Consider the following 25,352-nt stretch of genomic DNA (forward strand, 5'->3'; position numbering starts at 1 on the left):
CATATCTCCCGACCAAACCCGACTTACAGGTGGTTTAAAACGAATCCGTTGGCTAAATATAAGGCAGTTCCTGCAAGGCCCGCCAGAAGTGCACCAGTTATCGATTATCCTGAATCTGGCTCTCCGTCTTTTTTAGCTTGGGCTTCCTCACAAACAGTGTCCGATTTTCTTAACCTATATATCCAGACCCTCTCCCTCTTGCTTCCCCTTGTATATGGCTGGCCTCCCTTATTATACACCGATGTATATTAAAGGTAAGACTTATTTATTTTAGAGGTTGTTGTTGTTGTGCTCTCCTATCCATTTAAGTTATGCATGTGAAAGTGTATAATAGTTGGAATTATAATACTTTATGTCCGTTTCCAGATGTGATTTGTTGTTCATAATAAAAAAACTCCTTTCTGAAAAAAATTTAAATGCAAAACTCAAATCCGGAGTACGTAGCTCAACTTCCAATGACGGAAGTCAATTTCAGTGATAAAGCGTGGAAGTGTACTGACGCCAAAAATGGATATCTCAAGGTGCATATCGTAAGAAACCATTTATATTAATCGAACCAACAAAACCTTCTTTTTGCAGAGTAAAAACCCAACGCAAGAGTCCCTGTTAGGCTCCTCACCAGTTTCGACTGTGGTACAAATGTCCCACACCGGTGCTAAAACTATGGTAGTACCAAAAGGCAAGGCCTCCAAGGAAAAATGCCTGTTTGCTATGGTGCTGGCCCTTCTTATATTTTGTGGGGTGCTATTGTTGATGGTTTTTAGTACTAGAGGCCAAGGATGTCATGGTAAGTAATTTACATTACACTAAACGCACGAACTTTTTATGAACAACGCGTTTTTTATTTCGTATTTTAATAATCATAGAAATATTTACAGTCGTCTTGTGGAACTTGATTTTTTTGCATGCTTTCTCAAAGATTATCACTTAGTATTAAGTCGCCAGATAATCCATTGAAGTACTTCAGTCAGTAGTTCAGAATCATTTTATTTGACACCAACAAACAAATATGAATTGGAATAGATATTAAGGGAAATTAAAAATAAATCAAGCTTAGGCTGGAGTGACCTTCATGAAAGATCTTTTAGCATTTACCTGATCAGGCTGAGGTTGCACTTTTTCAATTATTTCCACTTTTTGATCACTGTGATTCCAATTCCAAAGTTCTTAGTAAGGAGGAGAATTTTTTCTCAATTGCACTTTTTCCAACTCTCTCAAAAATCGTAAAAAAAAAATAGTAAAGAAAAAAATGTTATCTTTCTTGGAAACCAAGAACATACTAAAATCAATCAGTTTGGTTTTTAGTCTAAGAAAAATACATGAGATGTTAATTTTTTTTAATGAACTGTACATTTATTTGAATAAGGTAGTATTTTGTGCTTTTTTTTAAAAAGCTTGTGATTGCATCAATCAAATGGTGCTGCTACAAAAGCTGCCAAATGTTCCATCAAACCTAACACCACCTATTTATAATATAAATCAATGACACTATAAACGCAAACACGAAAGGTCTTATAACCGTATTTGCGGATGACACAAATATTTTATGAACTTATCCCCAGCGAGGTACACTAATGCAAATCATAAACCATGATCTTCATAGGAATAAATTGGTATGATGTTAACTATCTCTCCTTTAACATTTTTAAGATCATATCTTCGTTTTAATCATATCTCAGAGCCAATAAACTTGAACAATAATGAAATAGCTTGCAGTGACGTTTCCAAGTTCCTTGGACTTATTGATAATAACTTAACTCTTACGAAATCTCAAGCCTTAGTAATAAGTTATCCTCAAGTTGTAATGCATTAGGCGTAATCTAAAAAAAAATGGATTTTACAACTGCTCTTATATCAACTTTGCATTAATTGAGTCGCATTTACGGTCTTTGAGCCTGTGCCTATCAGAATTGACTCCAACACGTATTTGTTCTGCAAAAAAGGGCTGTCAGGAGATTCTAAGGAATCTTGTGTTTAGGAGACATATAACCTCTCGCTTTATTATTACATAAAAAATTTGACCTGGCTGTTACACCAAATGGAATAAATTTTAAGAGGCTATTGCCTCAAAAATCTATAATCATCTACCAATAATCTTAAAAAAAATCATTTCCTTATTAACTTTTACACTTGAACTAAGGAAGATTCCATTAAGCAAAGCTTAATACACTTTAAACGATTTTCGGAATTTTTTCCCATGATCTCTTAACATTGTTAAAAACATATAGATATACAGTGCTTTTCTTTAATGCCCCCCTCCCTCTTTATTTTTTGAATGGCTCAATTCAAATTATTGAAACTTGAGGTAATGCAATTGATGATTGAATTGATGATGTTTTAAGGTAAAATTGACAAATGAAAATTTCAAGATGGCTGCTAGGCGCCATCTTGAAGAAAAAATTAAATGAAGAGGGTGGTACTGTAGCACAGCATTTTGAAGCTCCTGGCGAGTACTTTATAACTCTAGAATATAAATTCAATGTCTTTACCTACTACAAAATGGTGGTATATTTAACAGTTCAGGTTTACCTTAACATTAAACTTGATATATCGAATAAATACATTGAGTTCAATTAAGAAGATACTGGAAATGGTGCCTTCTGAACTTCTTGACACAAGAACAGTCGCTCACACTGAACATTTTCAAATACACTAACATCGATATTTCTACAAATATTCGTTATTATCTGTCGTAAATCCAATACTAAAGCAGGTCTAGTTTCGTACACCTTTTGCTTCAAATAGCCGTCGAGGACATGTGGAATGGTCAGCTCGCTTGCCAGATTTAACACCTCTAGACTTTTTTTTTATGGGGCTATTTGAAGCAAAAGGTGTACGAAACTGGACCTGCTTCAGTATTGGATTTATGACAGAAAATAACGAATGTTTTTTAGAAATATCGATGTTAGTGTATTTGAAAATGTTCGATGTGAAATTTCGGACTGACTGTTCGACATAAGAACGTTGGCAAAACAGTCTGTTTTTTGACTGTTTTGCCAACGTTAGTGGCTTTTTAAGGCCTGATGATGCTCTGAATAGAGCGAAACACGTGTAGCTTTAAGTAAATGTTGTGAGACCGTGACTTTGCGTTTTTCATTGTTTTTCGTCTGTTGTATACGTCGGTCTCTTTGTGAAAAATGGATGAGATTTTCTTATTCAAAAAATATTAAATAATAACAATTTTATGATAAAAAAAAAGAAATGCGCTTTACTTCTAAATTGTCTCTAAAAATTATTGAAATATTGAATTGTCACATTTGACATCTAACTGTCAAAAGTGGTAATAGAACGTGTTTAGATAGTATTAGTAATCATGGAAAATTTAAATTTAAGAGAAAAAATTGAAATTGTTCGTCTTGTTGGTGGTAACACGCGTTTGTTGAGAAAAGCTGCCAGAGAATTTAATATTAGGCATCCTGATAGACCAGTACTGTGCAACGTGTTAGTAAAATTTTCAATGAAACAGGATCTGTTTCGAAAAATCTACTTAAAAATAGACATAATGGATAAATGGACGGTGTGGGCTCAGAAGAAATGAAAATTACATTTTGGAATATTTTAACGGCAATCCTCGAAGTAGTGTCGGAACGGCTAGTTTGGTCCTTAACATCCCCAGAGAAAGTATAAGAAGATGTTTGCAAAAAAATAACATAAAAGCACTTAAGCCAAAATGTTTGCACACCTTAGAGGGTGGTGATCAGGCAAGAAGTCTAGAGTTTTGCTATTGGCTTCAGGGAGAATATTTAAACAACAGAAACTTTCTAGATAAAATCCTTTTTAGCGATGAAGCCACTTTTACCACAAATGGCGTAGTCTCCAGTGAAAAATGAGCCGCCACTGCTCTTTGCAGAATCCAGAATTTATAATAAATGTAAGGAGACAGTATTCGCAAAAAATTAACGTTTGGTGTGGAATACTAAGCGACAAAATTATTGGCCCTTTTTTCTTTAATGGGAATTTTTGAATTTTCTTGAGAATGAATTTTCGAACGCATTAGAAGATTTACCCTTAAGATACCACCTTAATTTGAAGTTTCAATTTGATGGTTGTCCTGTCCATAATGCTCGTTTAATAAGAGACTGGTAAAATCAACATTTTGAAAATTGTTGGATAGGACGAAACAGTCTTTTCGTTGAGTGGCCACCGAGATCCCCTGACTTAACGCCACTCGATTTTTTTCTCTGGGGCTTACTTAAAGAAAAAGTGTACAAGTCAAGACCTCAAAATTTAGAAAATCTACAAGTCAGAATAATCCAGGTTTGTTCAGAAATTACTCCAGAGCAAGTCCGTAAAGTTATTTTAAATGTAGGCAAAAGGAATGTAAAATGTATAGAAAACAATGGTAGATTAGTAGACATTTCAAAAATTTAGTAGCGGTTAATTTTTGATTTTTTTGTTTGTTGTTTTTATTTTATTTGTATTTAGTTTGGAATTGTTATTTGCTTGTATTATCTTTGTTCAATTTGTTTTTTTCATGGCTATCTACACATTTTTAAATGTAAATAAATGCATAATTTCGCTTTTTATTTTTTGTTATAAAATTGTTATTACTTAATGTTTTTTGGTGAAATTTGGTATAAGGCCGTTTTGGGGGCTGCCGAATCCAGTGGTGTACACAATCTTTTGCTAAAAAAATGCCTAACATGGTTTCTTAAAATTTGGCCTTGGAATTTGCATGGCAGAATTTTTTTTTGTTATAATAATTAAATAATAAAAATTAAAAAATTAGTATTAAAAATAAAATAATTAAAAAATAAAAATAATTAAAAAAAACCCGAGAAAAATAAACTTTTTATCAGGGTGACCCGAAAACAAATGGGCCACACTGTATGTACCTATCATGCATAAAAGCTCGGCCTCACATTAGCTTAGCCCTTAGTTACTAATAACTCTTATTCTTGTCGCTTCTAGGTGTGTTAATTTGCTGGAACATCCAGTTAGCTTGAGAATTCTGAGTAGGAATATTATGTAATCAAAAATTTTACTGTATGTACATGTCAACAAACCTGTCATAATCGACACTTGCATGTTGAATTACGATAAATTATTACTGTCTATTGTATGTCTTTCATGTTTGTGACACTACTACTTTAAAGAGATATGTAAATATTTATTTATATTTTAATATTTAGGCTTGTTTATTATCCAATCTGTCGATCATTTATTTTTCGAGATCTCTATAATGTATTACTCATTTAGCATTTGTAAAAACCCTATTTTTTGATAATAAAACATTTTTGAGTTTGAGGAAATGTGTGAAGTTTTAAAGGGAGGTTTGATGCACCTAAAACAATTTTGATAACATAAGGTTTCCTTTAGGATTTGTGCCACTTCTTGGCTAGTCTTTGTATTACTTGATCATATTGACAGATACAGCATCACGTCCATTTAACTTACATAAAATTTTTTTTCTTTTTGAAACTTTTCCATACGGTCTATTTCAATTTGTTGTTCAATTAAAACTTCTCTCTCTCTCTCTCTCGGTCTGTCGTGACGATCTAAAGTTCCACGCGATCGCTTTAGCGTAAAAATAAACACGAAAGTAACGATTTTATGCCGACCGTAAATTTTTTACGACCAAACGCTCTAATACTCGCGCTTAACTTTAAAATATCAGCTACAATAGTAACCGCCACCAGGGAACATTTTAAAGTTAAATCCATATATAACGAGTTTTATCGGAAAGCCGAACTTCATAATATCCGGAGGGAGAGAGAGATAGATAAGTTCAAGGTTATCGTTTAGGGCCGTTTCCCGGTTTCTAACCTTGATATCCGTTTGGTTAATGGATTTAGCTTTAAAGGCAAGAACTGTATTTTTAAATAAATGTCTCGAGTTCCTTTTTACAACTTGACATTGGTATAAATAAAGGAGAGAAAATATCGGCAGAAGTTTACGTTGGTAATCCAACATTATTACGGGGATTTACACAAGCAAACACATAAGGCGAAATCCTTTTCGAAACATGAACGTATATGGAAACATAACTCTGCCAGGATGGCTTTTCCCGGCACCAGAGAGATAAAGCATCACATTCATTAATCCATAAGTATTACGTTACACAGATACCGTCTCCTATCGCATTTCAAGCCAAATGTAAACCATAATACAGTCAATAATGTGATCATATTTTCTCCTCCATTAGGCTCGGGTCGATATACCGGCCTGCTACTACCACGACCTTAATATAATTCGATGATAAATTAATATTAAACGCGACGTCAATAATTTAGGAGTACAATTCATTTTAAGTTGAATGAAGATTTCAATATATTATGTCCCTTATCATTGGCAATTGGTGATCCGTTGCATCGAAGGCTTTCGAGAGATCAAAATCAATACCTCTATCCATATTATTTCCAGACATTTGAATGTATTCCTTAGAAGAAGAATTTGAAATGATGGTTTACTTCTTCCAGGCGTTGTTTTATATGTTCTAGACTTTAAAAGCTGCTTTGTGAGATTTTTAGGCAACTTGTCGGGTCCCTGGAGTTTCAAAGTCATTTAAAAAAATATATATTTTAATTTGATTATTAATAAATTCGTTTTAAATACGTTCCAGTTATGCTATTGCATCTTTAAGAAGATATTTAAATGAAAGGTTAATATGGGTTTGGTTAATTCATTTTGTATTTCAGGCTTTTGAAGTAAATGTTCAATTTCTTCCAGGCATTTGAACTTATTCCAGCAAAGGAGTAGGGGCTATGGTATATGGGTATATTCGAGGCATTCGGTGAAATTTTATTGTATGACTGTCTCTCTTTGTATTTATCTAACTTTGTTTTGATTGGTTTTTTTGTTCAACTTCCCATTATTCAAGGCAGATAAAGTCATTTTCGAAGCTTTCAGATATTTGAGGACATTTTCCATGTTTTGCAGGTAAAGGTAATTCCATTTCTTCCAGGGAATTTTTTATTTGTTCCAAACTATTAAAGCCATTTTTTCCTGGATTGTGTCTAATTTGTAATTTTATTCTAGGTATTTCAAGGCCTCTTTTTGTGTATGACAGTGGTTTTTGAAACATTTTTTTGAATCTACTCTTTTCTTTACATCTGTGTTGGAGGTTGATTAACTTGAAAGCAACATATCAATCAAGTTTTATAAAGACTTGCTTGTACGTCAGGTCTTCAGAATGGGTTCCCTTGAAGTGCTTTGTCATTTTTGGTTTTGTCTTTTAGAGAAATTCAACAAACTGGTTACAAGTCTTTAAGACGCAAAAAACTGCAATAAGAATATTATATAGTAAAAATTCAAGTGACAACTTTTATGTTTATCAATGCCTGTTGTATATAAAAAAACATCTTGCCGAATTTGGAACAGTTGGAGATAGACAAACCTATACATGATCCTCGACGTCTTGTCACCTGTTGTACAGAGTCTTTCCCTACCAATATTTAGAAATAATATAAAAACTTACAATCAATTTATGTGCCTGGAATAATAATTTAACTATGCTCATCTGGAACGTACTTAAAAGTATCTTTCAGGGATTTCAAAAGATTCTGACTGTGCTTAAGACTTTATTTTGTTATTTTATCCTTAGATAATATCAGAATCTTGGTTCAGGTAGTTAAATCATTGTTAGTGTTTGAAATAATAATTTAGGTGCCGTTGAGACTCTTGTAGGCATTTGAAGTCAAATATTTTTCGAATAATTTTAAGTATTTAAAAAGAATCTGTATTTAGAACTTTATTTTATTATATACGACCTAAGGTAACTTTTAAATTTTAGTACAGACTTTTAAGTCACTTTTAATGCCTGGAAGAATCATTTAAGTTAAAATGAACTTAATTACAGATAACTGAGATTTATTCTCATAATCCTAATTTCTTTAATATATTATGAACCGGCCACTACATATTAGTCATATTACTACTTGTTGCTGTTACTATTTTAATAATTTATAAGTTATATTATTAATTTACTTATAATTTTTATCGTTGCAGATTTTAAACCGAGAGTTTGCTTGACGGAAGAGTGTGTCCGCACTGGTAAGCATTGGAGTTAAAATTGTATTATTATTTGTGTTGTCATTCTTGTCATCATTGTCAAACACACCAATTCAACTTTTATTAAAAATCTATTAACACCTGTTGGCAAAATGGCGACTGTCAAATTCAACTCTTTATTTTTCTTTTACAAGCAGTAGAATTATTTAAAACCAATTATAAAAAATGGAACGGTATATTATGCAAAAATAGCTATTAAGTATTACACGCAATAAGTAGCAATATTATATTATCAATAGTGATCTTTTATCAAGTACACGCTATACGCGTTTACACACGTATAAAGTACTTAAAACGGTCATTTAAATGCATGAAGGTATTCAAATGAAGAAATTAATAATTTCACACGTGGATGGAAACGTGAAGTAGGCAAAAAAAGTTCATCTGTTAGTCAAGACTTCTGGATAAAATACACTGACGACCCTGCAAAATCGGGAAATTTTCATTTTCCGGGTTCTAATGAACGGCCCCCCTGGAACGTAATTCTTTAATTTTAACCGGGAAAACGAACACTGACAAATATCTGTTTGCATGTTTCGTCCTAGTACAAGGGCGTCGCCAGAGAGGGGCCTAGAGGTTAACGCTAAACCAGTCATCCGGCTAATTGAAACTTTACTTTTGAAAACGTATATTTCGTAAATTATCACTTATTAATTTCTAATTTCACTTAATAATTAGGCTATTAGGTAACTTCAATCTAAGATAAGGCTTTACTATACCTATACATATTTACATTTCGGGGGCTCGAAATGCTCGCAAGTGTAAAGCGAATTGAAACGATTACGCTCACTTTGAGCCAAGAACCTACGGATACTACGGAAAACGTACGACTTTGCCAAAGACGCCCAGTATCTGAAAAGAAAATGCAATCATTCCTGGTTGGAAATGTACTCACCATGGTTAGCATACTCCCGCCAACAAAAAGGAGCCTTTTGTAAATTCTGTACACTATTTCCACCCAATCTGAGCTCCGTTAGAGGTGTTTTAGGTTCGTTCATTCTAAGGCCGTTTTGTATGTTCATGAATACTGCAGAAAACACGCAGATACTCACTTTCATAAGACGGCATTGGAAGCAGCTAAATCTTTTCTTGATAACGTGCCAGTAGATGTGCAAATTAACGAATACTCTCTGGAAAGTCTTGAAAAAACAGGAAAATTATAAGATCGATTATTTCCTGCATCGCGTTTTGCGGATCCCACGACCTAGCATTAAGGGAGGCAAGCTATGGTGATGGAATTCTGGAAGGACTGTATAAGATGCAAATTGACGCAGGAGACACTATTTTAAAAAACCATCTTGAGCATGGAAAGAAAAATGCAAATTATCGATCGGTTGATATCCGGAATGAGATTATCAGTATTTGTGGAGATGTTATTAAGGCCGATTGCATCAAAAATGTGAAGATATCGCAAGCATATAGCATTTTAGCAAACGAAACAGCGGATATCTCTGGAAAGGAACCGCTCTCAGTTGGCATACGATATTTTGATGAGGAAACCAGCAATATTGAAGAAGTATTCCTCGGATTTACTGAGCTTACAGCCTTGGACGCTAATAAACGAATTCCTGACGAAAGAGGATCTCGATCCAGATAAATGCGTTGGTTTGCGATTCGATGGTTGTTCCACGATGTCTGGAAAAAGAGGTGGCGTTCAGGCCATTTTGCGTAAAAAATACAAGAAAGCACTATTTTTTCATTGCTCGTCTCATAAACTCAACCTGGTAATCAATGGTAATCTGAATGCTCTGCCGAAGATCCGAAATACAGTTGAGGCCATTTTTTCGTGAATCGGTTCTAAGAAGAAAATTAATACCCAATATTCCCAAGCTATGCGAAACAAGGTGGAGCGAGAAATACAAGAGCATCAGAGTTTTTAAAGAGAACTTTTATGATATAATGGAGGCACTAGAAACCCTGTCTCGAGATGGCAATATTGCGACAAGGAAACATGTATATCAGCTCCATGCTGCAGCTTCCAAAGTTTCGTTTATTTTTAGCCAAATATTCCACTCTTTTAGAACTAACAGTAAACGTGCTCCAATCAGTCTCCTTGGATGCAGTTAAGGCATCACAGCATATTGGTCGTATACTGATCAAAAATCACCGTGAGAATCCCGAAAAAATAACAGAAGAAATTTTCAAAGATGCTTCTGTTATTGCAGAAAAAATTGGATTGGATATGAAATCAATACCGCGTACTGCTGAAAGACAACACCGTAGCAACCACCCATCAAAAAGCCCCTCAGAATTTTGGCGCAGGTCCATAACAATTCCTTATTTGGACTCAATTATAGATTCCTTAGAAATAAGGTTTTCTGAAGAAAATAGACCATCATTTACTTTGTCAAAACTACATCCTGCGCAAATGAAAAACATTTCTTTGGAAGAACTTGAAGAGGCTTGCGAGGAATTTTTACGGTGTTACAAATATCCAAAATGAGATAGAGCTTTGGAAAAAAATATGGGAGGAAAAACCAAAATCGGTCAAAATGAGTGTTGTGGACATCCTTAAGGAAACTGATTTCTTTCCTGAAATTAAAAAGGCTTTACAGATCCTTATTGCATTACCTTGTACGACTTGTACAGTTGAAAGGTCATTTAGTAGCCTTAGGAGAATGAAAACCTGGTTGAGGAGCACTATGTCTGAAACTCGCTATGATGAGTGCACATAGGCAACACATTTTTAAAAACTTGGACGATTTTGTTAGCAAAGTGACTAACGAATTCGCAAAGAACCCTAGAAGATTATGTTTCAATTGATTTTCATGTAAATATTTTGTTCGGTTTTTATTTTTTTTTTGTTTTTTTGTCTTTAGTTCTTTCATGCTGCCCCTCCCTAGCTTACCGGCTGGCGACGCCCTTGTCCTAGTAATAAATCATCTTCAGAATAATTAAAGAAAAATAAAAGTTGATCTGATGATGCTTTTTTTAAGGGAAAACATGTGACGTTTTTAAAAAAAGAAATTTATATATTCTTATTCATTTTTAGAACCTGGTAAGTAGGCCAATTTAAAAAAAAGTTCATGAAAAAGAAAAGAACCCATTGTAGTATCAACAGCAGCACTTATTAATAAATCAAAATCAGCTGATTTTCCTGCTCTTCCTGCTGTCGAAATTTCATTTATATACAATGGCATACGCGTGTCGTTTCAATATATAAACCCGCTCTTTGTATTATCGGTTTATTCAAGTGATTCGCGGTGTATTTATGTCGGAAAATCCATGGCCCGGCACGCAGACATTTTAATTTCCTGCATGTGAAAATACTGCGGAGCACGATTTTGTGTGTTTTAGTACATTGTTTCAAATTTTCTATGTATATGTGTCGATAGGACTTCTAAAATAGGAATAACATTCCAAATAATTAGAAGACACAACAAACTCTTGAAGAAATGTGGATAGGATAAACAGGAGTCAATTAACCTCTATTAAAGCTTTGGAAATGGATAATAAATTATATTGTTTTGAAATGAAGAAACTATACGATACTAATATTTCTTCACATGCAAAAATCAACCATGATGCTAAAAAGAAGATTTTAATTCTATGCAATGAGTCAGGCAGATGATTGCTGGAAGAAAAGCTAAAACATGACTGTTTCTGTTGTATTAACTAGTTCATGTGCGTTTAAATAGAGCAAAATTCCAACAGTTAAACTTAAAATGACATTAACTTAGAACAAATACAAACATATTTTTTCTAGGACGTCCTACCGTTAGAACTTTGTTGTTTTCAGAAATTTTGTTAAATGTTGTAGTAGTTTTAACAAGTTTATAAGCAGAAAAGCTTATTTTTTTAGGTTTTTTTTTAACAAAAGTAAACAAAAAGAAAATTGAGTAATTATGATAGAATTTGTAGTAGATTCAGTCATAGGAAAAATTGCAAAAAAATTAATTCTTATACTTACACTGGGATATGATGAGTTTGTTATGTTTATTGAAGATACAAAAAAACTAACTCAAATAAAAATATTGATTAAGTATTCAATATACTACTCTAGATTCGATTTATTTAATTCCAGACATCATAATAATAATTTCACCATAGGATTATTAAATTTACAGTCTAGTCGGCGTAACCTAAATAATTTAACTATTCTGTTGGAAAACTTAGATTATCCTACAATTGTTTTGGTACATGAAAAATTAGTTCTAGAAAACCATGTCTATTGTAATAAATAAGATTCTTTACTTGGAATATAATGTATTGACTTTTATTTGCAATTTTTTTGACTTGACTGTTCCAAAACTCGCTACCGTCTGTATTTAGTGTCATTTTTTAAGTAAAATTAATTTTTACATCAAATAATCTTAATAATATTGAACTTAATTTAGCAAAAATCTTAAGAAATAGACAAAAAACATACTAATTAAATAAATAACAAGAAAATGTATTTAATAAAAGGGCAAATAAAAAAGTCTAACGTTACGATTATGATGGTTTTCCTCTCTCTGGAATCTAGCAAAGTTTTGCTCCAAATTTCTTAATTTTTGGAAAACTCTTAATTTTTCCCAGGCACTTGGAACTACGAAATTTTGGTAAAAAATGAAATACTTTCATTTGACTGCCTCTTTATCAGAATTCATGGGTTTTACTACTAGCCCATCTACAGTTCTAAGTTCTTTCTTCTTTAATTATTCCTCATTTTTTTGCCAGGTCTAGGACTTTCCCTGGGATCTAGCAAGCGGTTATATCCCTGATGGTCTTTTGTCATAATAAGCAAAAAACTTAGGAAATACAGAAAAAAATAATAATTAAAGAAATAATAAGAAAATTAAACAAGAAAATCAAGAAACCTAAAGAATGTTTAGTAAAACGTTAATGAAAGAGTGAATAAATAGTCTAATGTCACGATTTTGATTATTGTTCTTTCCCTGGAATCTAACAGAGTTTTTCTACACATTTCTTAATTTTTGCCACGCCCTTGGATTACGACATTTTGGGAAAAATTAAATGCCTCTAATTGATTGTCTCATTACTGAGTTTTACTGGCTCATCTACAGAGGTTCTTTCTTTTCTAATTATTCCTCTATTTTTTTGCCAGGTCTAGGACTTTGTGATCTAGAAAGTGGTATCATTATAAGCAAAAAAAATTAACAAATACAGAAATAATACTAATTAAAGAAACAATAAAAAAATCGAAAAAACTAAAAAATGTAAAGTGACGATTTTCATGATTTTCCTTGCGACTGTCACTATTCCTGAGCATATTTATTCGAAATAATTGGAATTCCTTTAAAAAAAAAACGGGATTCCTTACTCAACAATCAATATACCAGAACGTTTCTTGTACCTCAATAACTATCTTAGTGGCAATTTTATCAACTGCGATACTAAAACCTTCAAATTCGGGTTTTTGGAATACATATTGCAACATTGACATAACAAATAATATGGGAAGGGTTACTTTTTTAGCTTCCTCCTTATTATCTGCTATGGACCATACAGCCGATCCCTGCATAGACTTTTTCCAGTATGCTTGCGGAACTTGGAACCGGAAACACTTTATCCCGGAAGATCGCAGCTCAATTAGCACGTTCGAAGTTATGGCCGATCAGTTGCAACTCATCCTCAAAGGTAAATTTCAAGTTTCTTGTGTGGAGTTGCCAAATAATAGAGTTTCACATTGGAATTTCTATTTTAAAAAAATACACTGGTACTGTAAAAGAGTTTTTATATAAACTGAACATTATTAGAGAGTTTTTTGTTAAATTCCAGACGTGTTAGAAGAACCGATAACGTTGGAAGACAGTGACGCCACGAGGAAAGCAAAAACCTTTTACAATACTTGCATGGACATTCGTAAGTACATATAAGAGATATAATCGATCGCTGACCTAAGGAAGAACCATTTTTCAGCTCAGATTCGTAAAATCGGCGATAAGCCGCTCAGAGAGGTCCTAGAATCGTTGGGTGGTTGGCCAGTAACCAAACCGGACTGGCGAGTGCCCAACATCTCCATCGAGGCTCTAATCGGGCAAATCCGGGGAGTTTATAACGAGGGTTTCCTGGTGGAACAGTGGGTCGGTCCAGACGACAAGAACAGCTCAGTTAACATCATCCAGGTGCGCACAAAGTAAGAAGTGTGTAGGCGGTAGGTGATACAGTTTTAGAGAGTTTTTTTTTAAACCACTCCGAATATTAGAAATTCGTTTTTACAGTCGATTTGTATTGTAACTTAGAAAGTAGTATGATATATAGTGTGGTTGCAAAGTAAGGAGTAACTTCAATATCTCGTAAATAATGTTTAAATCGCTCGTACTCGTTGATTTTATTTATTTTTCAGAGCATATTTTGCGAAAAAAGTTTTTTAAACAGGGTGTCGCGAAAAAGCCTTTTTTTCAAATTGCAACCCAATTTTTTTATTGCATTTTTGGATTGCCCTTACAATTTTCATGTAGAATGTGCCATATCTAAGTTCAAGCATATTGGAGTTATTCTCGCTTAAAAAAATTAATATTTCGACATAGCTCCATAATAGACTTTGGATTTATGACGCAGGAAAACAAAAGGATAATTAATGTTACTAATTATTATTGTTGACAATTTCGTGTGTATTTTGCTAACCTTTTATTAATTTTTTTAACACTAAATTACATTAATATGCGGTTACTGAGATACAGCGCATAAAAATCTTGATGGTGATTGGCTACGATAATCGACACACATCAGGAAGTTTGTGAGTTATTTAATCGAAAAAACAGCAATCGTCCGTCAATATCTCAATTGACAGTTAGCAAGATTAAGCAGATGTTTAATCAATAGTCCTCAAGTTGATGAAAATATACAGTTAAAAGTTTTATTGGCGGTTCAAGGAAATCAGCAAGTAGCGAAAGGCATGGATATTGGAAAAACAAGTCACAAATCTTATAAGATGCAAGTTCATCAAGAACTGTTGGAAGGAGACTTTGAGAGGCGCCTGAATGTTGTGAGCTTTTGCAAAATATGAGTTGGGAGAATCCAAGCTTGTGAAAAATAAGCTTTTTTCCGATGAAGCTACTTTCTGCTTGAATTGTGGCGTAAATATCCCCAACTATCTATATTGGTCCGATGTAGATTCACTCTCGATGAAGGAAAGACATACACAATTCAATTGATCAATCAATCAATAGCACCAAATATGCTAAAGCAACTACAACCAGTGAGCGCCGAGGCAGCTTTTCTCACTTACCTCAAAAAGCTAATACAACTACCAGAAAATGCTATCGAACACTTTTAAAGACCAAAGCGTGGACTATAATTTTTATTTCTACAAAAAAAAATCATGGGAGCAATTCAAACCGAATTATTCGACGAAACATGCTAAGGCAACCACAACCAGTGAGTGAGAGATCAACGTGTTGGTGACATAACTATTGAGCCTCTCTTTTTTGAAGACAAATTAACAGGTGAGAGATACCTGAGTTTTCTAGAAGAAGAACTTGTTCCAGCCCAAGCTACCCTTTTTCCCGAGATAGAACGGCCGGATTTGGCACAGCATAACATCTGGTTCCAACAAGGTGGTGTTCCCCCCATGTTGCTGTGGAAGTTCGAACTTATTTACACGACAAACAGATGGATTGGAAAAAGCGGTGATATTAAGTGGCCACCAAGATCACTCGATCTAACTAGACAGACTTTATGGGGATATCTTAAAGGAAAGGTATTTAAAAGCCAACCGGTAAAACGAGGAATTCGTCAAGAAATACATCAAATAAAGCCCGAAATGGTTCGAAATGTGCAGCAAGAATTTGTAGATCGATTAGGCTATTGTCAGTTGACTAACGGAGGACATTTCGAACATTTGCTGAAATAAAATTATTTTTAAGTTTACGAAGCTTTGTTTTCATAAAAAATTATTTTATTTTTCTTTTGTTTATGACCGTTTTTCAATTTTTTAAACTTTGAGTTGGAATAACTCCAAAACGCTTTGACTTAGCTATAGCACATGCTTCATGAAAATTGTTTAAAATTCTAAGGGCAATCCAACAATGCAATAAAAAAATGTGCTGCAATTTAAAAAATATATATTTTTTTTTACGAAATATTGAAGTTATTCGTTATTTTACGACCAACCTGTATTAACCAACCATGATCAGAGAGGTCAGCTTCCTCCAAATAAAGTCCCAAACAAATCCGAATAATTTTATTAATACATGCCCCCTTAATAACAAAATATTATGGATATTAAATTAATTGTCCCACCACATTTAATGGGTCTGAACTGATTTTCCATTAGTAGATAATTTCGGCCTTCAAATGAAAACTGTATTACATACTGACTTGCTGCATTGATTTTCTATTTTTGATTCTACATAAACTAAACCTATATGCAATATATGAACAATAATAAAGATAATTTAATTTCAAAACTATTTAGATGGACCAAATGGCATTGGCCTTACCAAGTAGAGACTACTATCTGAAATCTAGCAGTGAAGGCGATAGGGAAGCATATCACAAGTATATGACGAACATAGCGGTACTCTTAGGAGCTAATAAAACTACTGCTAGCGATGAACTTCAAGAGGTCATAGACTTTGAAAGGAGATTGGCAAACGTAGGCAACCACCTTTAGTTCAACCCTGATGATAAAAAAGTAAAGAAACTTTTTTAGGCCTCATTACCGGAACAAGATCGACATGACACCAGTATAATTTACAAAAAATTGAAACTGCGAGAGTTGCAGCAAATCGTTCCGCAAGTTAATTGGCTGGAATACTTTTGGTCCTTCTTGGACACCAAAATCAACGAAAATGAACCGGTGGTGGCATATGGACTCTCTTATTTTATCGAAATGGGGAAAATTTTGGCGGAAACCGATCGAAGGTGTTATTTAATGAGTTATGAAAAAAAACGGAGAAATATTTGATTTTTTTCCAGAATAATTCACAACTACGTACTTTGGCGCCTCGTAATGTCCCTCTCCTCCCATATGATCGACGATTACCAAAGGGAAAGGGTGGAATTTCGAAAAATCCTGCAAGGGGTCTTGAGCGAGAGACATCGGTGGTCCCAGTGCGTCGAATGGACGAATAAAAAATTGGGAATGGCCGTGGGAGCTTTGTTTATAAGGGATAATTTTAACCACGATAGTAAGGTCAGTTCCTTTACCATATAATAGAAATAATTTTAATCCTATAAGCCTGAATATACTCTACTCATTATACCTCATCTTGTACTATAGGACAACATCAAATTATTTTTAAGCACTTCTGGACTGTGATTTTTTTTGACCCCAGAAATTTCATAAAATATTTCCAAGGTTAGTTCCTAAAGCTTGGAACAGAAAACTACAAGTCCCACCCCTAAAAGATAGCAAATGCTTAAATTTAGTATAATTCGATAATGAAAATATACAGGTTTATGAAAAATTACCAGAACGGTCGGTCATTTCAAAATATACAGTTAAATTATATTTTGAAATTTTTATTTTTGTTTAAAGTTAACTTAAGAAATTGTTTCTTGAAAATTATTTGCAGAAAAGTAATTAATTAAGAGGAAAATATAAATATATTATTTACGACTATAAAATATTTTATAATGGAGCAAAATATAAGAGAAATGTTGCTGTTGTCATTTTTCTAAAGTCCGGCATAAACTTTAATATTAATTACATTTTACTTAAAAATTCAAATACTACTTTGAGATTAATTTAAAGTAAAGATGACGCTACTATTAGCGTAATTTGCAATTACTAATATAAATATGTAAAAAAATTGAATTAAATATTTTTTTGGGGGCTTTTATAAAATTTGAATAAACTATCGTGGCCGGGCCAGTCATACGGTTAGAATATACATAAAAAGAATACAAAAAGCGTAAACCTTGGATAACACAATGGCATAATAACCAGTATAAAAAAGGGACAAATTGAAAAAACTAATTATGCAAACATTTAATGAGAATAATAAATAAAACTAAACATAAGATAATATAAATTTATGACAGAGTACATTGCCTATCGTAGATAATGAAACTAACACCCCCATGGCAGATATCAAGGATTTGGCGAATTACTGTAATTAATGCATGGGCGGAGTTAGGGGAGGGCTTGGGGGGGCTTAGCCCCCTTTAAAATGAAATTAGCCCCCCCCAAAAAAAATTGTTCAAAACGTAAAAAAACAGAAAGTATAAGACTTAAAGAATATGTGGTCGAAGCTTCCACTTCCGCAGTACACGAAGAAACGTTCTTAAATTCACCTTTGATAAAAAATGAGGCACAAAACTTTATTTTATATTATAAACTTTTAGGCACAAAATTTAGCCAAAACAAAAAGTTTTGGCTAATTTCAATTTATTATAGGTCTCTCGACAATATAATAAATCATCTAAAAATAAGATTTTCTTCCGAAAGTCAGAAATTTGCTAAATCTGTCTTCAATTTTTTGCAGATGGATTTTGATGGTAGTTTGGAATTCATTAAATTGTATGGAGATACCTTTTTAATTGATAAGGAGCTATTAAAAGCTGAAATTACCGTTATTGGGAATTGCATAAATAAAAGCCAGAGCCACAACATTACTATTTCTGATATTAAAGATGTTTTAAGAAAAGAGACTTTTCCAAATGCATATACCCTTATGCAAATAGCATTAGTTTTGCCAATTTCTTCAGCGTCCTGCAAACGCTCTTTCTCAACAATGAGAAGAATTAAAAATTGGTTTAGGTCAACGATGGGTCAGGATCGATTTAGTTCTTTAGCACTAACCACTCTTAGTATTGAAAGTGGTCTAACAAAGTCATTGTCGCCAGATGAAATTTTAAAAGAGTTTTTAAAAAAAGGAAATCGAAAATTTTTATTAGAGTAGCTATAAGATAATTTTAGTGGATTTCATTTTATTTAAGGACATTTTAAATAAATTTTGCTTTTACTAGTTTTGACGAATTATTGCGTTTTATTAAAATGATATTGGTTTTGAAGGTGGCAGACAATGGAGAAGTAATATCTAATTGTCGGATTTGCAATGTCTTAATTAATTTAAACAAAGTTAAACACGACGTTTTGGTTGGTAAGTATCTCCAACCGTTACCAAGTGTAAACTGCTAGTTTACACTTAATATAACATTTTAATATAATAATGGTTGGAGATACTTCCCAACCGAAACGTCGTGTTTAACTTTGTCTAAATTAATTAAGTCCGACAATTAGATATTAAAATGATATTACTTTGAACTTTGAAATTTTTCTTGAAAGTTTAAAATTTTTTTTAAAACTACCTAGCGACTTTTGACTTTTGATGTGTACGCAATATACTCCAATACATATACAGAATGGTTCATACATTATGGATATTGCAATAAAATTCAGAAACGTGTTCCTTGGATGAAACCTAATATGAAAATAAAAGTAAAACAAATTCATGATATTATATCTATATAGTACAGCAAATTAGAATAGAAGCTGTTTAAGACTATTCTTTTTTTTTAATAATTTTAACGGCTTATAAGTGAAAATGAAGGTGCCCACCAAAAAATTTGTTACCTCCGGCGGCGCCTGCGGACTTTTCTGATGACTTTCTTGATGGCCACCCCCTCACCTCTTCGTGTAACTCTGCCCCTGGATGGGGGCTTTAGCCCCCCATTTTTGAGGCTCTAACTTTGCCCATGAATTAATGTTATTAATTTTACTGACATTGGACTTGAAATGTACAAAAAAATTAAAAATAGCCAAAATGAAATAGACTTAAATATGGCCCTGTTGAAATCATGTAATTTATGTCCTGTGGATAAAATTTATATAATTAAACAAATTAACACTCCCTAGGGATGGATGGCTTTACTTCTCTTATTATAAAAGAGATGTTAATGATATTCAAAATGTCAAACCTATTTCAATGATCAATAACAAATATCACAATTTTTTTTATAAGTGTTGACAAAGCGATGGTATCTTGACATTTATTTTCACAGCCAACTAAGTGAAAAAATGTTTTTTTTGAATAAATGTATGTTTTCCGCCACATCAAGATAGGTTTGTTATATGTGGTTAAAAAGGTCTTTTTACTGCTATTTAATGACGTATAAATCCAATATGGCGTTCATAAAAATAACAAATGGTTGCAAAAAATCTAAAATGCCTAGAAAAATATCGTTAACGCCAATCGATTTGTCATATAGTAGATAGCCCAAAATTACCAGATTTTATTAAAATTGGATTTAAAATGGCGACAATATTGCAGGTCTTCTAGTCCGATATAGTAGACTTTAAATCGCATTTGATTGGGCTTGGAACAGCACAATTTTTTTCACTATATTTGTTACCGTTTACATTTGAAATCCTTATGTATATCATTTTATTTGAGACACCCTGTATACGAAAAGCCAGAAAGTTATACAAACTACTCTAATTTCTACTAAACCCATCAAAAGCCGCGTAGTTCTTAAACATCAATTTAAAAAGCAATTTCCTCATGTCTGGATAGTTATCCTGAAGAATCCACTCGTTTTACGCCTTTCAGGAAACTGCACTCGAAATGATCCACACGATAAGGGAAGCGTTTAACGAACTTCTCGCTGAAAACGACTGGATGGATGACGAGACGCGGGCTGTTGCCAAGGAAAAGGCTGATGCCATGAACGAGAGAATCGGTTATCCAAAGCTTATTACAGATAGGGAAGCTTTGACGAAAGAATACGCGGCCGTAAGCATACACAGCTTTGTTGTAAACATTCTCGTTTATCGAAAAATAAACGTTTTAGCTTAATATCACTAGGAAGGACTTTATGAGGAACATCTTAAATATTCTTAAGTTTGAGGCCGAGCAAAATCTTCAGAAGCTCAGACATCCTGTTGATAAGGACAAGTGGTCCACCGAACCTGCGGTGGTCAATGCGTTTTATAATCCTAACAAAAATGACATCGGTAATAACGCGGTAATTAGTAAAATCACCTTAAAATTAAAAACCAATTTTTTTTAGTATTTCCTGCTGGTATCCTGCAGCCCCTATTCTACAGTCAACATTTTCCAAAATCCTTAAATTACGGAGGCATCGGGGTGGTTATAGGGCACGAAATCACCCACGGATTTGACGACAAGGGTAAGTTTCGTGTTCTGGCAAAGAACGTGACTGACTATTTATCGATCCTTATTTTAGGAAGGCAATTCGACAAGGACGGAAACATGATGCAGTGGTGGAACAATGCGACCATCCGGGCATTCCGTGAACGGACGCAATGCATAATAGATCAGTACTCGCGTTATAAAATTGATGAGGTCGGACTGTACGTTAATGGACGGATGACCCAAGGGGAAAATATAGCGGACAATGGGGGACTTAAACAATCCTTTCGGGTACGTGTATACGGTTTTTTTCTTTTTTGAAACAAAGAAAAAGGGCATTTTAAATAAGGTAACGTATGACTTTATTTTGCTAAGGAAAACTTAAAGCTAAAAAAAGGGGTCTCTTTCGTTTTCATCCTTCCATGCATTTGTCGTTTTTACTTACTACATCTTCCAGGGATTGGAAATGTCTCTTCTTATTCATTGAAAATAACTTCATACTTAAGTTTCGGGCATGACTTAATTTTTATTTATAAAATTAAAAATATTTAACATTAAAAGTAAAAATGTTTTGGTCAAATTTAAATGTTGTTAACTATATTTACACAGGAAATAATAATAAGGTGAAAAACAATGAGATTACTAAACAAGAAAATCAAGAAAGCTGACACGTTCTGCAAAAAACTCAAATAAAACTGAAAACAATAAGTAAAGCAATACTGTTAAGTACACAATATTTAAAAATTTTTTTTATAAAAAGTCTATGATGTCTAACAAGCTTTAAATAAGTCATGAATAAAACTGAAAGTAATGCCCATAAATAGGCAGTTTTGGTGTTTTTTTTTATGATCTTTAAGTTAAATAAGGGTATAAATAAGGATTTTAGGCAATTACTTTTTTTCTCAAATCTAAACTATTTGTAGTATTTAGACCTAAAATTTTTATTATGTCTTGTCAATGAAGAAATTCATTTTCTGTATTGTCGAGGCATTTTTTCAAGAATTTTTTATTTTCCAGCGGTTTCAAGGGCTTTTTAGTGGATTGTAGTTTCTTTCTTCCTAGGATTTGATGTCATTATAGTGTCTTCCAAAAATTGAAAATTATTACGAACATTTTTCTGTTTTCTACAAATTTCAACTAATTTTTTATGTTGTCCAATTTTTTGAAGTAAGTTTCTATATTTACCAGGCATTTTAATTTCATTTTTGATTTTTCCTAGATTGACTATTTTTTTTCGCATTTTTCAGAATTCTTGGGTAATTTTTTTGTTTGCCAGAGGTTGGAAATATTTATTCCAGATTTTTGAGGCTTTTTTATGTGTTTCATTCTTGTTTCGGTATTTGAAGTAATTGTTTAATCTATTCCAGGCATCTAACGCATTTTTTATGTTTCTTAAGCTTTATAGTGATAGGCCAACAATAGGTTTATCGGTCGCTTATTATAAATTTATTATTAAACCTAATATTCAAGCTATGAATATTAAAAATATTTCTATTTATTTCTACAAAAAATAAATCTTTCTGCAAACAATTTTTATTAAAAATGTGACAATATGGAAAATTCTGAGCATATCTGGTTGTAGCCATAGAATATCCCGGTATACATGATCAAAAGTCCATAGACATAGACCTCACACAAGTTTTTTGAACTCTTTGAATGCAACAAACTGGACCACTATAATTAATTTGCATAATTGCTTACGTAAGTAACATTTAACATACTTCGGTTACTTTTAAAATGACTTTTATTCCATGGCTTACATATGCCAATCTCGTATTATCAACATTAATATTTATATTGTATTTCAAACCCTCTTGCTGATTTTCGTTGTCAAATATCATAATACATTAGGAGTTGTAAATTATCATTCTTTGAATTCATGTTTCATGTTTCTAGAGCTTTAATAATTCGGTGTCATTATAGTAGTTGTAATCAAAAGAATAATAAATTTGCGTATCGTCAGCAAAGCCCTGTAGTTGTAGCTTATAATACTTTTTAGTCCGAATGTCTGTTATTGGAAAAATTATTTGATACCATGATATCTATTGATAAAGTTGTAGGAGTAGAAGTTTTAGACAGGGGTTTTTCCATTGAAGTTTTCTATTGATCTGAAAAAAAACATACTTCAATACAACAATTTAAAACGTGTTTTAAATAAAAATAGATAAATGGGCTAAATATATCATCCCAAGGCAAATTGCATATTCCGGTACTAAAATTGTATAAATTAAAGTTTTTAAAACAACGATATTTGACAATTTGGGAATATAGAAATATTTTTCTTGCATCGGTTCTATTTAAAATATATGTATACACCGGGTGGTGCGTCGCCGAGTGGAACATAGGACAATTTTAAGGGGCTCAATTATTGACTTCCCTGTACATTTTACAGAAAAAATGTAAGATAACTTTTTGAAGAGACCAATCTGGCAAACCCTCGTGCAAAATTTCAAAAAATTTTAATAAGTGAATCTTGAATTGTTCAATTAAATGTAATTGCAAAATTAGCAAATTTTCGGTTCAGGTAAAACCAGACACCAGCCACCAGCAAACAATTTGTTATAAGGCTTTGTCAAATCTGACGTATAGCCGAATACAAGAAATGTTTTTTTTTTCGTTTTATCAATCTCACAACCATACATTCAAAGTAAGACACGTTAACATTACTTTTTTATCTGTTTCCCGCATAATGCTACTTAATTATGGCTATTTTTTCGTCGATTGAATAATTCATACTTGTTTTCAAATATCGACTGTCACTGATTTATTGACACTTTTCCTCACGTCAGTGACAATATTCATTTTACTGGTGCCCGTTTGGTTTTACCTAAACCGAAAATTTGCTAATTTTGCAATTACATTTAATTGAATAATTCAAGATTCACTTATTAAAATTTTTTGAAACTTTGCACGAGGGTTTGCCAGATTGATCTCTTCAAAAAGTTATCTTACAATTTTTCTGAAAAATGTACAGGGAAGCCAATAATTGACCCCCTTAAAATTTACATGATATTTCCTATGTTCCGCTCGGCGACGCACCACACTCGTTATATATAAATCATACAAAATAAATTTTAAATTAAAAAATTAGTACAAAAAACGAACCCTCATCGTTAATTAATTCCCTTTAGGCGTATAAAAAATGGGTGGCGCACCACGGCGAAGAAGACAACTTACCCGGACTAAACCTCACCCATGACCAACTGTTTTTTCTGAACTACGCACAAATCTGGTGCGGCTCGATGAGACCTGAAGACGCCCTCACTAAAGTGAGATCGAGCGTCCATTCCCCGGGTCCCATAAGGGTCCTGGGGCCCCTCTCCAACTCCTGGGACTTCGCCAAGGCTTACAAGTGTCCCCAGGGATCGCCCATGAACCCCACCAATAAATGTAGCGTTTGGTAACTGAATTATGGTATCTAATTAATTATGTGGTATTTGTGCAGTATTAATTGCAAGCAGAGTTTGGAAAAAGGTTGTGTGTGTATGAGTGTGTGGGTTGAAGGGAGGTTTTACCTCATTTTGACAGGATTTGAGACACGAAGGGTAAAAAAAATTTTAGGATTTTATTGGCTTGTGTTTAAGCGTATTTACAGACTGCAGCACAAAATTAGTGCACAAAAAGATAATATATATATTTAGCAAAATATTGATGTAAAGAATAGTAGAATTTTAAAATGATCTTACGATCACCGCGATAAATTGCATCCTTTTTGTACACGAGGGCCAGAAAGTAAATTTGAAAAAAAAATCGCTTAATGTGGTCGTAGTGTACATAATGGGTGAGAAAACCAGTTTCTTACCCTCACGTGTAATATACTATTAGGGTTTTGCAGTCAAAATTATAGATACATATATCTACAAACTACAAAAACATATCTGTAACTATTCCTATTTTAAATAATAATATCAAAAATTCTTATATTGTATCTAATCAAATGTAGGCTATGATATAAATGAATTAATTATTATAAAGATAACTATTGCGTGTTTTTACCTATCCTACATACCTTTTAAAAAGGCATATACGTGTTTAGTTAAAATTGACTTGTACAAATTTTATAAAGCATTTTATCGCAATATTGTCTATTTGTGTGTTTTCACTAAACCTATTTGGTATAACTTGTATTTGTTAATAAATGTCTGTTTGTAATTAATTTGGTTTTATTTACTTTTTACCCTGCTCACTTTTAAACCGCCTCTATTATTATAGGCTAGACAAGCTACATTTCTATTCTACATTAATTCGACGACTGGCTCTTTTGCTGTCACTATTAAGATTGTTTGAGAGGCTATATAAGCTTAGTGGGGATCTGGCAAGTTGTGAAGATATGATCACTCTTGATTTGCTTAGACC

At 33.0% G+C, this 25,352-nt stretch overlaps 1 protein-coding gene across 1 annotated transcript; it reads left to right on the plus strand.

The window, feature by feature from the left end:
- On the plus strand, positions 1-25,148 carry LOC126742361 (neprilysin-1-like). The gene is made up of 15 exons (XM_050449005.1): positions 1-254; positions 367-521; positions 580-787; positions 7,948-7,992; positions 13,429-13,590; positions 13,732-13,815; positions 13,873-14,078; positions 16,373-16,552; positions 16,610-16,821; positions 16,876-17,092; positions 20,454-20,636; positions 20,695-20,857; positions 20,914-21,033; positions 21,091-21,287; positions 24,128-25,148. Exons 2-15 carry the CDS (start codon positions 417-419, stop codon positions 24,398-24,400), a joined length of 2,355 nt encoding a protein of 784 aa, XP_050304962.1. The 5' UTR covers positions 1-254; positions 367-416; the 3' UTR covers positions 24,401-25,148.
- The last annotated feature ends 204 nt before the right edge of the window (positions 25,149-25,352 follow it).

This window comes from Anthonomus grandis, chromosome 11, assembly GCF_022605725.1.
Source record: "Anthonomus grandis grandis chromosome 11, icAntGran1.3, whole genome shotgun sequence".
NCBI lineage: Eukaryota > Metazoa > Arthropoda > Insecta > Coleoptera > Curculionidae > Anthonomus > Anthonomus grandis.